We start from the raw sequence: 15,560 nt of genomic DNA on the forward strand, positions 1-15,560 counted from the left end.
CAGTGAGCATGGAAGTCCAATGATCCCTAAAAGAAATTCTGAATGAGGTGTAGGAACACAGCCAAATGTTTTGAACGATATATATATATTTTTAATGTCAGGCATTACGAATTGAAAAGCTTTGTACAAAGGGAGAACAGTTTCTCTTGTCAATGACATAAAAATAATAATGTCTTTGAACTAACTTATAGGAGGTTTAGCAGGCTTGGATCTCTGTATCCTCTTTCACAAAAAGAGTTCCATCATATTGCTGCATAGACAAACAGTTCATCCATAAATGAGCAATTGAACTGGAAAAATGTTTTGTAAAGGAAGCTGACATCACAGAAACACAGGAGGTGTGGAGTAGAGCGCAGCAGGTTTGAGATTAAGCATGGAAAATTAATTGGTTTACAGAGGCGATTTAGGATTGACTGGATAAACACAGTCGTACTAATGGTGATGACGAATAACCCACAAAGTCCAGCAGTTTGTTCTGTCTCACCAATGTGTGGTAATAGGAAAGCAGACCTTCATTGATTTCTACAATAACTATGAATCTGTGAAGCCAGCTAAGCTTTGCAGTAGATGGTTGCTATGGTAATGACACTACTAAGACCGACTTCCACCGTCCGTGCCTCCTTAGTCCTTTCATAAATTACAGACACTGCCAGAAGATATGAAGTCTTTTGTGAAACGGTATACTGATAACCAACGACAGTCTCTGTTACAACACCAACCTCAACAATAATTTTATTAAAAAATCAGCAAATCACATTCTTAGCATGAGAAATCTACAAACAAGGACAATGAGTCCACATAGTTGCCGTAATCTCGAGAGTGAGCAGATATTAACGCTGAATGTCGGTAAGTTACATTCATATGATCATAAAAAAGTATAATCTCAGTGCAACCACAGCCTAACCAAACACTTTATGTGTATGGCCAAAAAATCTACCATTTTGTGGCCAACTTTTTAAATATAAAATAGAGATGTCTGCAATGGGATGCTTCATACCAATCGCTGAGTTGTTTAGATTGATTAGGGGCCATTACTTCATGTCTAACAATAGTGAACTGGGCCAACTAAGGGTCAGAACCTCAACTGAAATAGGGTCTATTACAAAATATTTCAAATCACTGTTGACACATTCAATATTCTAGACAGTCTAGTAAAAATGAAAATGTCAGATTTGCATCCCCAATGCAGATGTCATGGCTTATTAAAATCGTTTTTGCATCAATTGGGCCCCAGTCAAGACCTTTCAATCCTCATAATGCTTCTACACCGAGACAGTATATCTAGAAATGCTAGAAGTGTCAACATGTGACAAGTTTGGAAAGACAATCATAACACTGCATGTAGGTACATCTAAAACACTTGCGCCCAAAATCAAAAGCACCATAACCTAAGGCCGTTATTTTCACTTCCTCCTCTTCTCCATCTTTATTCACGCTTCTCTGTCAATCCCTTACCTCGCTCCTAAGGTGGAGATATTTAGCCGACAAACAGCCAATAATGGCAGTAAGCTCACTCCCTTTGAAGGTAGCTTAGATCTGAGAAACATTAGAGTAATAGATCTTCAGCAAAAATCGGCAGCCAGAGGGCAGGACTTCTGCAGCAGGGTTGCTTGAGCCGCACCTTGACTGTCTTTTACAGTAATTATGATAGTGATGTCTTCAGTTGGATTCAGTATGATCCTCTCCGCTTAGCGCTTTGAAACGGTTAAGGCACGATGAAAGAGGATCTTTTATTCCTCACAATGCCACTGGTAGTCAGCGCTTGGGTGCTGCCTTTACGAGGCTCTAAATGGTTGTGTGCATAACAGCATGTTTGTGTATGTGTGGATTGTATGCAAGGGTGAGGTTTAAGTGTGTTTGCTTTTTCTTTTTTTTTTTTTTTCAATCTGAATAGACTGACTGCGCTGGCATTCAGTTTCTCTTGTTGGTCACACATGAGCTTGCACACACGTATACACACTTACAAAGAGTCAGGAAGGAGGGCACAATGCCTTTCTCCCTCCTCCTTCCTCTGAAGATGTTTTTTTCATTCTCCCTCTCTCCCAGACTTCCTGGGAGGGGTACACCAGCCTTTGTGTCCAAATGCACTCTCTCTTTATCTTTCCCTCTCTTATTCTCTCTGTCTCTCATTCACGGGGCACAAAGACTAAAAGGAGAGAGGGCGAGGGAGAAGTCTTTCACCTGGACAAGGAGCGATACGGTGAGGACCTGCCTACAAAAGTGCCAGGAAACACGGAGGGGGGGGGATGAAGAGAAAAAAAAAAAAAAAAAAAAAAAAAAAACAGAAAAAAACGAGAGATGGCTCCATGTTTTTGTGCTTGTCTCCCCTTGCTGCGGTTTCGGGGAGAATGGCAGGCGGATGTCTGGGTGGAGAGAACGGCTGTTTAGTCTAAGGCCATGTCATGGGAAACGTACTCATGCCCTTTGGGACTTATTCATACCCTGGTATACAGCACACGCACATAACCACGTGCATGTACACACTCTACGTCCGCTCCCTGTCCTCCCACACACATGCACACACACACACCCTGTCATGAGATAGAGCGGAGGGAGGGGTGAAAGGTCAAGCACTTCAGTAATGGAACAGGAAGCATTGGAACAGTCGGTGCTACACAACATACAACTGTCTCCAATATGTGGACAGGACTGACAGGCAGCTGTTGTGAATAGGCCATGACTTTAGGAGGCAGAGAGGCATGCATTGCCCTGCCCACTAATCAGTAGATGTAGTGAGTTTTTTTTTCCCCCTGGTTTTAATATATTTGTGATATTTTCTAAACAAGAAAGCTATGGGGTTAAGAATAAAAACACTTGCTGATGCTAAAAATGTCTGGAAAATATTACAAATTTAACTGCAGGATAATTCTTACACAGGTGTTTTCAGTTTAAATACTTAATTATTTATCTATTCTTAGTGCCTTTTCACATTAAGCACATAAATCCTAAGACAAATTATTTGTTGTGCAAAGTCTTGGCTAATAAAGCTAAGAAGCTTTATTTTTTTATCCTTCATGCTGATTCAGTTCCTAGTAGAAAGTGCAACAGTAAAAGGAAACCTTGAGTGTTAATGTCATCCTCTATTATGACTTCATGTGGTTGAATGGCAGAAACAGGAGGACAATGGATTTTTTTTTTTCTTTTTAGAAAACCACTCAACTCCATTGCTGGCATCTGTCCTACTTAGCTCATGCATTTACAGAGCTGTGATCATCGCAGTTGTGCTGTCTACTTTATGGGCACCCGTGGATAATATCTAGAACAGAATGTTGATCAGCACTTGATGAAATCGTACCTCCTTCCAATGAAGGCATGTGGCTGCTGTTGGTTTAAAGAGATTTAGCTTGGCCTCTTGCCACATGTGTAAAAATCCAGATTTCCCCTTTTTATTCCTTCTCAGACGTGTAATAGAGACATGAGCAAGTCTGGCAGCAGTTGCAGTGGCCTTTGCAGCCGTGAATGTCTTTCAAAATATATATTAAAAATAATGAATATACTAATACTATGAGTCCATCCATTCCTGTTTTAAGATAAGAGTTGTTTATAAAAATGTCTGCTTTCTACCATTCTCAACAATCATCCTTTTGCTTTACAAAAAATATTAAGGTGCCAGTTATTGATGGCCAAACTGCTGGGTTTTCCTCCAGTTAAAGCTAGCTTATATTAAAAGGCCTTACAGAAAGATATGAATATCATATCTAAATTTATTTTTCAGTCAATTTAATTGGCTGACTCTTTATTTGATATTTATCCATATTTGTGACTGTTTCATAATTATAACAAACTTGCATCAATCGGACCTTTTTATTTATCTGCTCTGATCCTTATTTCAACTTCCCTATGGTGTGAATGTTCAGTAAACTGTTTACTGCTACCAGTCTTGGCCAGGATTCTCTTTCAAAAGAGATTTTTAATCTCAGTGGGATTTTCCTGGTGAAATAAAGGTTAATAATAATAATTACTACTCTGTGGGAAACACTGATGCATTATCCAGCATTACCCACTAACAGCTCTTCTGTGTGCGGAAGAAGGATGTATTTATGTTAATACACGCTCTCAGGCTTGTGCAACATATTCACATGCAATGTGCCCCATAAGATCTTGAAAGTGTGTGAATGTGTGTGTGTGTGTGCGTGCGTGCGTGCGTGCGCAAGACCATTGTTGTAAGAAGCATTAAGTATCATTAGCTCTTGCTAGTCATCACCTGCAGACTGCCAGTCCAACATGAACCACTCTGCTCCGCAGACCTGGCCAGCAATCTTACAGATAGGTAGACGGAGACAGACAGACCTATGTTGAGATGTAGGGAAGGAACTTAGAAGTCTGTGTCTTACACACCCTGCTGTCAACACTGCCGCTCGCATTCTCCTTTATGTCTGATAATTGTGGGGTTATTATTTTTGAATCTTGAAATATAACTGTACTAAATAAGTATCGGTTAGCTTCAAGTATCAAGGTATAGCAGCAGTTTAAAAAGTTATGGTTTCAACACAGATACAACTTTGTATCATCCAGTGCCAGTACAGTACTCCTCTTCAAATATAAAGGTTATTAGTCCTCAGTACAGCTGTGTGGGGTTCGATTCCTGATCTTGGGACCATTGTTCTCTCGTACTGTTTAAAAAAGGCCACTGGTGCCATTAATCTTTTAACAAATTTTCCAGCGTATTGATTCTATGTTTTGAAGTCCTTTTGATCATAAACCAGAGAAAGTGCCAATGTGACGAGATTTTAAAACCAAGTCAGCACTCTCACATGTTTCTGCACACAGACAGCAAGTTGCCTTAAAAAAGTTCTCTATATGCTTCCCTTGCTTACAAGAAGGAGAAATATGTCTAGTCACACAAAACTCAGCCAGTCATAGTATAAGAAATAACTGGTTTTGGGAAACCACTTTTAAAGCCGCCAGTGGCATATGTGTTTAGCATCCGACTGCAGGCTCTAGTCTGGCACTTAGTTTGACTAACTAACTAATCAGCAAATATCAGTTGTGTTACTTGTGATAATCTATTTAGAGCAAGACCACAGGAAGTGGCGATATTTTTTTATTAATTGGAAATCATGTTCCCGAAAGGAATATTTTCACTGTCATGCGCAAGATATTCAACTGAAGCAGCTGTGGGGATAATTGAAATAAAAGAAAACCATAGTTAATGCCTTCTGCAAAACAATAAAACTATGTTTGTTTTTATTATTATTGCTCATAAGCATTATTCTCCATAAAGATGACTTCATTATGCCAAAGCAAAAAACAGCTACTAATGACTGAATACGTGTGTCATTGAAACATACACGCATCTGCACCAAACTGTAGTTTGTCCCCGGACAGGACAATGCCGTCTCTGTGGTGAAAATGAAAGGACTCGTCCTTTCGCACAAATTCATGCAGACATACCCGTGAGCACACACACAAACAAACATTCCCATGGATTCCCAGGATCGGAAAGGGCCTGAATAGGAATCTGGGCCATGCCGGCACACAAGCAGCCCTTCACCACACAACCACACATTAGAAGAAGGTCATTCCTAGCCTCTGTGTGTCATACACTTGAGTCAGACTGCCATTACATAAAACATACAGATTCATAAATTCAGACAGTGGTGACTTAGCCTAGTAAAGACCAGCTCCTACTCCACCGTTATTTGCTTTGTACAGAAAGTTTGGGCTCTCGAATAGTTCGAAACGATTGCTTCCTGGAGGTTTTAAATTTTACCCAATTGCTAATCTTTACCTGTGACGTATGTAATACACCAGTTTAACAGAAATTACCTGTGCTATAAACAACCATCGTCCAAGGCAAAGACAGAAATGAAGGAGGTGACTGTTAATGTTAATTCAATATTTGGAAGCGTAGCCAGCGTAAACTGAATGGCTTCATTCACTTCCTCTGCTGCTATTGCTAAGACTACAATTTTAAAACAGTGCAGAATATCAGTCATTGTTCACAACTTCTTCTGTTCGATGAAGGAGAAGTAGAACGTCTACCAGAGGGAATCCAAACGAAGGGGAGAAACCCCAAAATGCGCTCCCCAAACAAGACTTTATTCGAGCAGAATTGCACAAGAAGACAATGGTGAGGACAGCGGTGTCTGGCCTGAGACGACATTTGTGCATATGCTGTCCAAACAGATGCTTCATTGATCTCTCCCGCCTCCATCCTGATTCCCTTAAAGATCTTGTGTCGTGATAGGTTTCTGCCTTTTTTCTAAAGGACAGGATGTGGAGCAGCAGAGTACACCATGGCCACAGTGTCTTCTCTGCCTGTGGCTCCTAAGGGAAAAGTCATTGTTCTCTTTGTTGTCCCATACCTGCCTGCCTGCCGTCTGTCCTTGAGCGGGGTTTCAAAAGCCTTCCAGATTACCCTCAGGAAAGGACAATCCACTGCACTGCCTATCCCTTTTATTTCTCCGAATCCTCTGGTATGAATAAATGTCTTCTAACAAGCGGAAGAGGGTTTTCTCTGCAAGGGCTTGCCACCAGGCCTCGGGGGAACCTTAAAAGGTGCTAAGGAATTGACACCTTGGAAGTAAACACTTTAGGTTTTTGTCAAGGAAGGAAGGAACAAAAGAGCGGATGAGGGATAATAAAGGACGAAGGAAAGCAAAGGGAAATAACTTCTTTTTGCACGCTTTTCAGCAGAGCAGATTAACCGTGATAGTGTAGGCCACTGATATGGGCCTCTTAGCCTCTCCGACAGTTGCTTGGCTCACAGCCAGAGCAACTGCTGACATATGGACATTTACAAAATCTGACTTCAGTTCACACCCTTCATTTCTTCTCTTCAGACATGAGGTCCGAGCAATGAACTAGATGGGTGTTTTTTAAGAAATGGTACATTTACACTTTAGTGCAGGATGAGCAACTTCAGCACCTGCTCTGAAGGCACACAAGCTGGGGCATATAAATTCTTCCAATCTCAAACAGACTGGAGAGAGCAGGTGAGGAAAGGAGAATAGGTATGGGTGGGGGTGTGTGGTGAGGCTAACAGAGAGACCAAGGGAGGGCTGGGTCGTTAAGGCGGGGGTCTAACAGAGACGTCTGGAGCCAGGACACTGATGCTTGAGCTGATAAGTGCTCTAAAGAGAACCTTCTACTGTCAGTGAACACACACACAACACACACACAAAGCCACAGAACGTCATCTTTTTCTTTTTTTTTTCCTCACTTCTCTGACTTTAGCTTGCTTTCCTCTCAAATCCTCCTCCCCTTGACTTTATCACATACAATTTCTCTAACTTCTGTCTCTAACAGGCGATGTTTACAGTGTGACCCCCGGTCACTCCTGATAGGAATCGTTCCATCAACATAATGGCTAAATGACACGCACACGACTGTTACTGTCATGGCCACCACAGAGGCAGGATGTTGTCCCCGCCATACGCACGCTGCCGTTCCCAATAAAATCTTCAAAGTCATTCAAAATGCAATCCTGTGTCCTCGACACCGATTTGAGCATTTCTCCGACTCTCTTCATATTCCGCCCCGTCATCATCCTTGCTTTCTTGTTTCACCTCTTCCGAATAGAAAAAAAAAAAAAAAAAGAAAGAGGAAGAAATCACCCTTGCAGTGTGGGTGGTCTTCACACACATGCACACGCACACATGCTCACCCTCTCCTTGGTTTTTCTCTGTCTGGTAATGCACTAGCTGTGGTTTCCTGGCCTCAGCCAAAACACTGTTAGAAGTTCACCGCACCCACCGCTTTACCACGACGCTTCACCTAAACGCTCCAGTCTCTTTTCCTAGTTCACACACACACACACACACGCGCACACACGCAAGAAATACTGATTACAGTGGCATAAAACACTTGAAGATGAGCCTCTGGAAAGTTTAGGAACTAGAACTTGCAGTGCTTTGCAAAACGGTTCGTACCCTCTCCACTTTCTCCATATTTTCTCTATATAATCACAAGCTTACATATTTTTATTCTGGTTGTATGCAATAGACCACCATAAAGGCACATAACTGTAGAATGGAATGCAACTAATGCATGGTTTTTAATAATTTGTTAAAAATTAAAAACTTTAACATGTGGCTTGCATCTTAATGTGCTCCCTTTACTCCGATACTCCTAAATTAAATCCTCTGCAATTCTCAGTATTGATACAGTTGGCTTGTAAAAGTGTCAGAGGTTTGTTAGAAAACATCAGTGAACAGTGTGAAGAGGGATTACCTTGTGGAGAAGGTTAAAGCAGATGTAGGTCATAAAACAATATGCTACACTTCTGACATCAGATGGAGAACTGTTCAATCGTTCAAAATGCAAACACTAAGACAGAACCACAAACCTACCAGATCTTGGCTATTCACCTAAACTGACTAGCCATGAAGGAGAACACTAGTGATAGAGGCAGTTAAGACATCCAAGGTGACTTTGGAGAACAAGAAGAAATCAACAGTCCCATAAAAAGAGTTACTGAGGTCAATACACATTGGCAGCACCAGAAATATTATGTTAAGAAATATATTACAATTCTTTTACACCCTCATGTCCTGTATTTGGTCAGCTGATGACGATTTAAAGCATGCTGTCCAATGAACCTGTTCTATTCAGACTTGTCTATGTACAGCTGTATACATCTGGAGTCCAAACATTTCTCCTATTTTGACACAAAATTAATTTATTTTGGGTTAAAGGCACCAGTTTATGTTTGTTAATGGATAAGACAACACTGATGTTTTCGCAATGTAACTTGCTGATTTTTTTTGTTTTTTTTTTTTTTGTTCCACAAATCTGGCCTTTATGGAATAGTGGCAAGCAAAAAACTACTATTTAAATAAATAAGTCTTACTTGGGATTCAAGCAAACATGTGGCAGAAGGTGCTCTTGTGAGATGAACATTTTGAGATATATGCAAAGCCCTACATTTGGCAGTAAGCCAACATCACGCTGATTATGTTGTTCTCACTATAAAGTCTGGCGGTGACAGCATCATATTGCAGAAACACTTTACTTTTGCAGGAGCTCAAACATTTGATAGATCGCATAGATTGATGTCTGGTGCTAAATACCGGTGCTGCAGAAGACTCAAGACTGGGCAGAAATTCACCTTCCAGCAGGACAATAACCTTGTACAACAGGCCAATGATGAAATGATTCAGATCAAAGCACAACCATGTGTCAGAATGACCCACTTATGAAAGTTGCTCTGCAAAGTATTGAGCTGGGAGAGCTCAATACTTTGCAGTATTGCAAAGTATTGCAATACTGATTATTGATTTTTATTACAATAAAAATCCCAGACATTTTTATTGTAATAAGGCAAAATATAAAAATGCTAGCAGTCTTCACATGCAATGTAACATGAAACAAAACTCAATTTAGTTGCCATTTCAAAAATTGCATTAGATATGAGCAGTTCTGTCATTAGGACAGTCGACTAATTCATTTAGTGTCGTATAACATTTCTTACATACAGGCTACTTACTGAGTCGTTGTAAGCCCGTCTCTTGTGACATGCAGCCTTCAGCTATACGTCAACCTATTCAGATCCTCAAACTCCACTGTACTTGGGGCTCTCTAGCACAACACATATCCATGCACACTCACAAAGTCTCTCACCCTCAGGCACTGTCTTTCCTTCCTAATCTGATATCAAAGAGCAGGTTTTTCAAAGCGTCACACATGACAGCTCATTTTATGCGTTGCCCACGGAAACGATTATTGCCATAAATCTTCAGCAACTTTGCTCCGAGCCTCTCGCAGAACCTTTTGCCTCCCAGTGGTTAAATTCCTTTGCAGAGTTCCACGCTGCACTCCCCCTCAGTGTTAGGATACAATTGTTTTTGCTGGTTCACATTTAATTATGTTTATGCATGAATTCAGTAAGGCCTTCCAGGTTTGCAAATAAACTCTGGAAGATGTAATAGTCCCTGCGCTGCCCGAATCACCCTCTCTGATGTCGTAGCGTGAACATTTTGGCTCGCTTTGTAGAGCTCTCTGGTGACACGAGCGAATGATGTCATACGCTTTCAGAGATTTGTGTTAATGCAGTTTTTAAGGTGGACAGTTTCCGAGTAAATCCCCAAGAAAATCTCTTTGCACTGTGCACTCAGAGGCTAATCCTGCCTGCACACCACAACGAGGTGTTCTGGACACTTCAGCAGATGCTGGTGGAGATCGGATCAACTCACCTCTGTCATAAATATGTTGAACTGCGTATCCTCACCATGGAGGCTGGACCTAGTGTGTTTGTGCATGCATTTGAGTGCAGTCAGGCAGAAGTTGTTTCTCTTTCATCATTTTTATCAACAACTTAAAAGAGAAATCTTTTGAGTTTTTTTTTTTTCCTCCTTTTTTTTTCCTGCAGGAACTTCATTTGTTGTGGCATCTTCACTGCCATCCCACATTCCTTTCTTGTCTCCTCTAAAAGTACTGCATGTGTGTGAGCGAGTCTGCGTGGGTGTGTGTAGTTGGCCTCTGAGTTTATTTATCTTATTCTAAATCAGCCCTCAAACTCACTAATTGGTCAGTTCCAATGTTAGGTAACGGAGGGAAATGAACAATTAAGTCTGTGTTTGCAGGGAATGATGAGTATTTGTGTGTGGCTGCTGAAGAGAAGCAGCTAGGAGCAATTAGAATTACCAAAGAGGAACAGTCTTTCAGGTCACCTTAGTTTTTTTTATTTTGTTTAATTCTAGAGGCTCAACACCCACCTCTCTAACAGATCCCGTCATCATTGAGTTTGCGCTGATTTAGTCATGCCGTAATCGCCCCAAACCAATCATTTCTATGCTCATATATAGTTATAATTGGATATTTGCACACAAAGCCATTCTTTCCCACTGTTGGAAACTGTGGCAGATTCCCTTTGAATATTGCTCTGGACAAGCCCTCACTTCTGTCACTATAACCAAGCAATACAAATTCTGAAAATCCTTAATGTCCTTAGGCAGGATAAATCGCAATCCTGCCCACAGGAAGTAAATAAAACAATCTCCCTTTTATCAGCAGCAGTAGGAACTACAAACTTTTCATTGACTACACATGTAAAAAAAAGTCATAGAAAACATGTTCAAGGTGCAACATGCACACAAACACATACATGCACATTTAGTAGTACACTTGATAGTGCTATTTTTTTAACTAATTGCTCCTGATTGAACTGGTGTAACTGCAACAGGTTTCTGTGCCATGCTGCTCGATTGTGGTGGGTCACAATTCTCTTTCTGATATTTTGCCTATTTTTTGTTGGGGGGTTTTTTCAGTAATGCAAACAAGGAAGTAGTGAGTTTGATGTGTTGCCATAAAATACATCTGCATTCACTTAATTAAAAATGTGTGAATTAAAAGCTTACAAAGCCATTGCATCATTACCACCATTGGTTTCCCAAATGACTTAAAGGCATAACTTTTTTGTTTGTTCAATAACCTGCAGCAAGACACCCGGGTGCCATTTTTCCATTGTATTTTCCGGGGTTGAGGGTTAAGGAGTTAAAAAAATAATCAAAAACAAAATCTTCTCTTGTTATTCAGGCATTTAGCAAATAAAAATCATTTTGGTACTCCAAACTGAACTAAATATAGAAATGATTTGCCTCATTTAATGTCAGACAGTGAGGGGAAAAAAGAAACATTTATTTGTCTTTTTATAGTGTATGTAAATTGTTGGCTTCCACTATACAGGGGTTCTTTGAGTAAGAGTTAAAACCTAAACACTGCATGTATTTAAACTTTCACAGTGAAATCTGATTATTGCAGGCTCCCAAGATATTCACAGAGTAAGACATCATTCAAGCAGAGTCACTTATAAGGTCACTTATTTCATAAACTATCCTAACCTGCTGCTCTTGAAACACCTCATGAGAACTCTACAAGTCAGGATTTCACTTTTATCACTTCAGTATCGCAGAGTGTTGGTAATCTTCCATCTGAAGGCTTGCACCGTGAAGACATTTGACAGATGTGCTTTTAGGCAACAGCAGGGTGGTGCAAGAAAGAGCTCTGTAAGATGTCTAAAGTGTCTCTTATTACCTCTAAAGTGGCTGGTAGCTCTTAGATGCATTAGCAGGATATGACAACCTTTCAAACACGTAACCGCACAAATCATCTACAAACTGCGTATTTCACCATTCATGAATTAGTTGTACAACTGAGTCATTTTGTGAAGTTACAAATAGAAATGATTGTAGATGTGTTATTTTTACCTGACTGACGACGAGAGACCAATGTGTGAGAGTGAAAAAGTACATTTTAAACAAATATATGTTCGTGTACAGTAAAGTCCACAAAAGCTTGGAGACAAACACTGAAGCATACATCAGCCCATTTTAACCCTTCTCTATGGCTAGGTTCACGCAGCAGGTTTTGATGCTCAATTTCAATATTTGACTGAAATCCGTCTTTTCTGTGTGTGGTACCAACGAATGATGTGATTGCAAGCAGACTTCTGTGTCCTTCTTCCACATGCCAAGAAGAAGAACATTGATGTCACATAGCAGCACACTGTGTGGAAGTAAGAATGGATGTCTCTGGATTGATTTTAAAGTTATTCAGCAAAGGGAGCTGACAGTATTTTGACAAGCTCATAACAAGACAATGGAAGCGAATAAAAAGAGAGCACAGCTAACAACAATGGCTTTTTGTGGAGCATTGACTGCAAGGTCTGTAGAGAAGTTTGTACGAACAAAATGTCCCAAATTATACAAAACGGAGCTGTCTGCATGTCATTTTGTACCCACCAGAAGAACATTTCCTACCTTCTGAACATAATCTGCTGTGAAGAAACAAAGTTATTTACGCCTTTAATTGATATCTACTCGCTAAAGTTTGCCTAGTTATTTTTGATTTAATCAGGATTCATAATCTGTCACTTTTCATGTGGTTCAGTTGCCAATGAAACATCTATAAGAAAATAGAATGTAATTGAAAGAAACAATTGCGTACATTCAATTTTAACATTTTTATAACAATTTATCTCAGTAATCTATTAAAAAACAACTTTATGGAAAAAAGATGTGAATTGAAAATAGGCAGGGGGAAATGAAAACACGTAGGTATGAAATGGACGTACTAATTGGCAAAGGAGAGAAATTAAGCCCAAACCATGCAGAAGCCACGATCAACTCCAATGCATGTGAGCACACACACACAGATGCACAAATATCCATGGTCTCCAGTTGGTGTTGAGAAACCTGACACTAAAAGTGCTTTGGTTATTTACCCGTAGTGGACAGCACAACACACTCACTTGAACACGCACACACACACGCCGTCACTTGTTCTTACATTGATATGTTGAGCTGGAGTTGCTCTGGTCCCAGTTTTAACATAATGTGTGTTATGCCAGTGACTGGTCGCCACACATGCAACCATTATTGCAGTAATACACTTTCTAACGGCGTTTTGAATATAAAGTTTCCATCATAAAAAATAAACAAGCCAGATGTTTAGATGATGATAATGGTGGAAGTACAACCACGCAGCCAAAGAGCTATTAAAACACTTCAAGAGATCCATAAATTTAAAGGTATTTAAGTAAAACCAGGTCTGATCAGGCGGTAAAACATTCTTTAACTTCAAGATGTTACCTACAGGTATGTGGTGAAAGGGCTCAGGCCCGCCGGCACAGATGACAGACCCATCTCCGAGCAGTCCACCATGATAAAAATGCCATCTTCCTCACACTGGCAAGGGGCCGGGCAAGCTGCCTCAGACTCCTGTCTTTCTTGGACCTGTCCGTGCCCCCACGCTCCAGTGGTGGAACCCCATTTTCCTCCAGCAGCACAGAGAAGCAGTACGCCAAGCAGCATGTTTGTCCGTCCACCTGTCTGCATCTACACCTGCAAAGAGCTTCCCCTCTGTCCTATGAAATGTCTTACGAGGCAGCTGTGATAAATGGTTTCCTCTCAGATGTTCCTGTCCTCCTTTTTTTTTCTTCTTTTTGTTACTGCTTTTCCTCCCAGTGGGTTGTCCACACTGTAAATCTGTCCTGTCAGAAGTTGTGCTTCTTCATCTCCATTAATCTGCTTGTCTCCCAGCTTTTACTTCACTCCCCTAGGGTTTCACTTAATCTTAACTTCCCTTCCTCCTTCCGTCTCCCTTCCTAAATCTTTTCTCTACACTGTCTTTCTCCTCCTGCTAGATTCAGTATCTCTCCCTCTTTCTGTCTATCTCTGTGTGAATATATATCTGTTGCTCTGTGCCTCTCTCTCCTTACCTATTGTAGAAGGAGTGAATGAGCCAGCCCCATTGGCCCACAATTTAGGGATGGGCTGGAGCATCTCCGGAAAGTGGGAGGGGCCCGCACTTCTCAAACTCCCAACTCTTCCCTCTCTTTTTCCCCTTTCCTCCCCCCCTCCTTCTAATTTTGCTCTGCCTTGAAGCTTGGTCTGAGCACAGAGGGTGAGAAAGTTAATTTTCCAAGGGGAGATGGGAGCAACAGAGTGCAGATGATAAAGCACAGAGTGATCCTGACCTACAGAGGAATAAAAGTAGAGTTTTTTTTTTTTTTTTTTAGGATGAGGACTAAAACAGCTGAATGAACTTGTGAAAGAGCTGCAGCAGTTCAGTGTGTGACTGGCGGCGACCATGTGGAGAAAACTGAAATTCTGACACTTCAGCACCCTTCAGTTCCCAGAAGGAGCCGAATCTAGTGTCTCGTAAGTTGCACCTTCTCAGGTTCCCCCCGCCGGAATGTCACATTCACACACACAGAGAAACACACGCACACACACGTATGAATGCCCAGAGATAAGTAGCAGATTGTGACTGACTTACGCAAAAACAACTGCTAGATTCATTTCACATATGCTCCAGTATGGTTTTCTGAAGAAATGCAGCTGAATTTCAAACTATAAAATACTGGGTTTGTGAGACCATGATAAATACTTTTACAACTTTTTCAACTATGTCACATAAGAAGTAGGTGTGTAAGGCAGAATTATTTTTCTTCCAAAGAAAACAGCCTGGCTAAAATGTGGCAAAATTTTGATTCAATTGTAAAAAATAAATAAAAAAAATAAAAAATATATTAAAAAAAACATTCACAAAGTGAATTGTAAACTTTTGACCAGAATTCTGAGGGGAAAATTTGATAACGCATAGCCACAGTGAAACATGAAGGTAGAATCATCATGCTGTGGGCTTACTTTTCTTTCGATGGAACTATAATTTCTGTCAAGGTAAATTAAATCATAAGCAGTTGTTAATGCCAGTCACTTTTGACTTAAAACCTGTAATTTAGCTAGAAGAAATTTTTTTTTTTGTCTGGGCTGACAAATGGTGTCATGTTTATAACAATATAAAAAGCTAAATGGACATGAATTCATTTTCTTCAGCTATTTTTTGTAACGTAATATGAAGATGGAATTTGTTGTGAATTAAAACAATATTAATGTAGGGCACAATTACAACCCGTTTACCAAGATGAATGTAATGTTAACGTAACGACAGAATGTAGTAATAGGTCATCTAAAAAGAAAGCTTGTTTATAATCTTGGATCACTGACCATAACCTCTGACCTATTTGTAAATGATTGGTCATTGAAAGGAACTTAATGTGCTTTTTAACAATAACTGTTAATAAATGTTTAGGTTATTATTTTATTTAAAACATC

The 15,560-nt window shown here is 40.3% G+C and overlaps 1 protein-coding gene across 2 annotated transcripts in view; it reads right to left on the minus strand.

Moving 5' to 3' along the window:
- Positions 1 to 15,560, minus strand: part of lgr6 (leucine-rich repeat containing G protein-coupled receptor 6) — a 59,101-nt gene that overhangs the window by 35,824 nt on the left and 7,717 nt on the right. The window contains exon 1 of one of the 2 annotated variants that reach the window (XM_014999859.2): positions 13,537 to 15,130. The exons of the other annotated variant lie outside the window; for it this stretch is intronic. Within the exon in view, the coding sequence (XP_014855345.2) occupies positions 13,537 to 13,778 (242 nt within the window). The 5' untranslated portion in view covers positions 13,779 to 15,130. Of the gene's footprint in view, positions 1 to 13,536; positions 15,131 to 15,560 lie in introns of those variants that run through there. 2 annotated transcript variants of the gene reach the window in all.

This window comes from Poecilia mexicana, unplaced genomic scaffold (genome assembly GCF_051168715.1).
Source record: "Poecilia mexicana isolate PSO_F unplaced genomic scaffold, ASM5116871v1 scaffold_7, whole genome shotgun sequence".
NCBI classification, from domain to species: domain Eukaryota; kingdom Metazoa; phylum Chordata; class Actinopteri; order Cyprinodontiformes; family Poeciliidae; genus Poecilia; species Poecilia mexicana.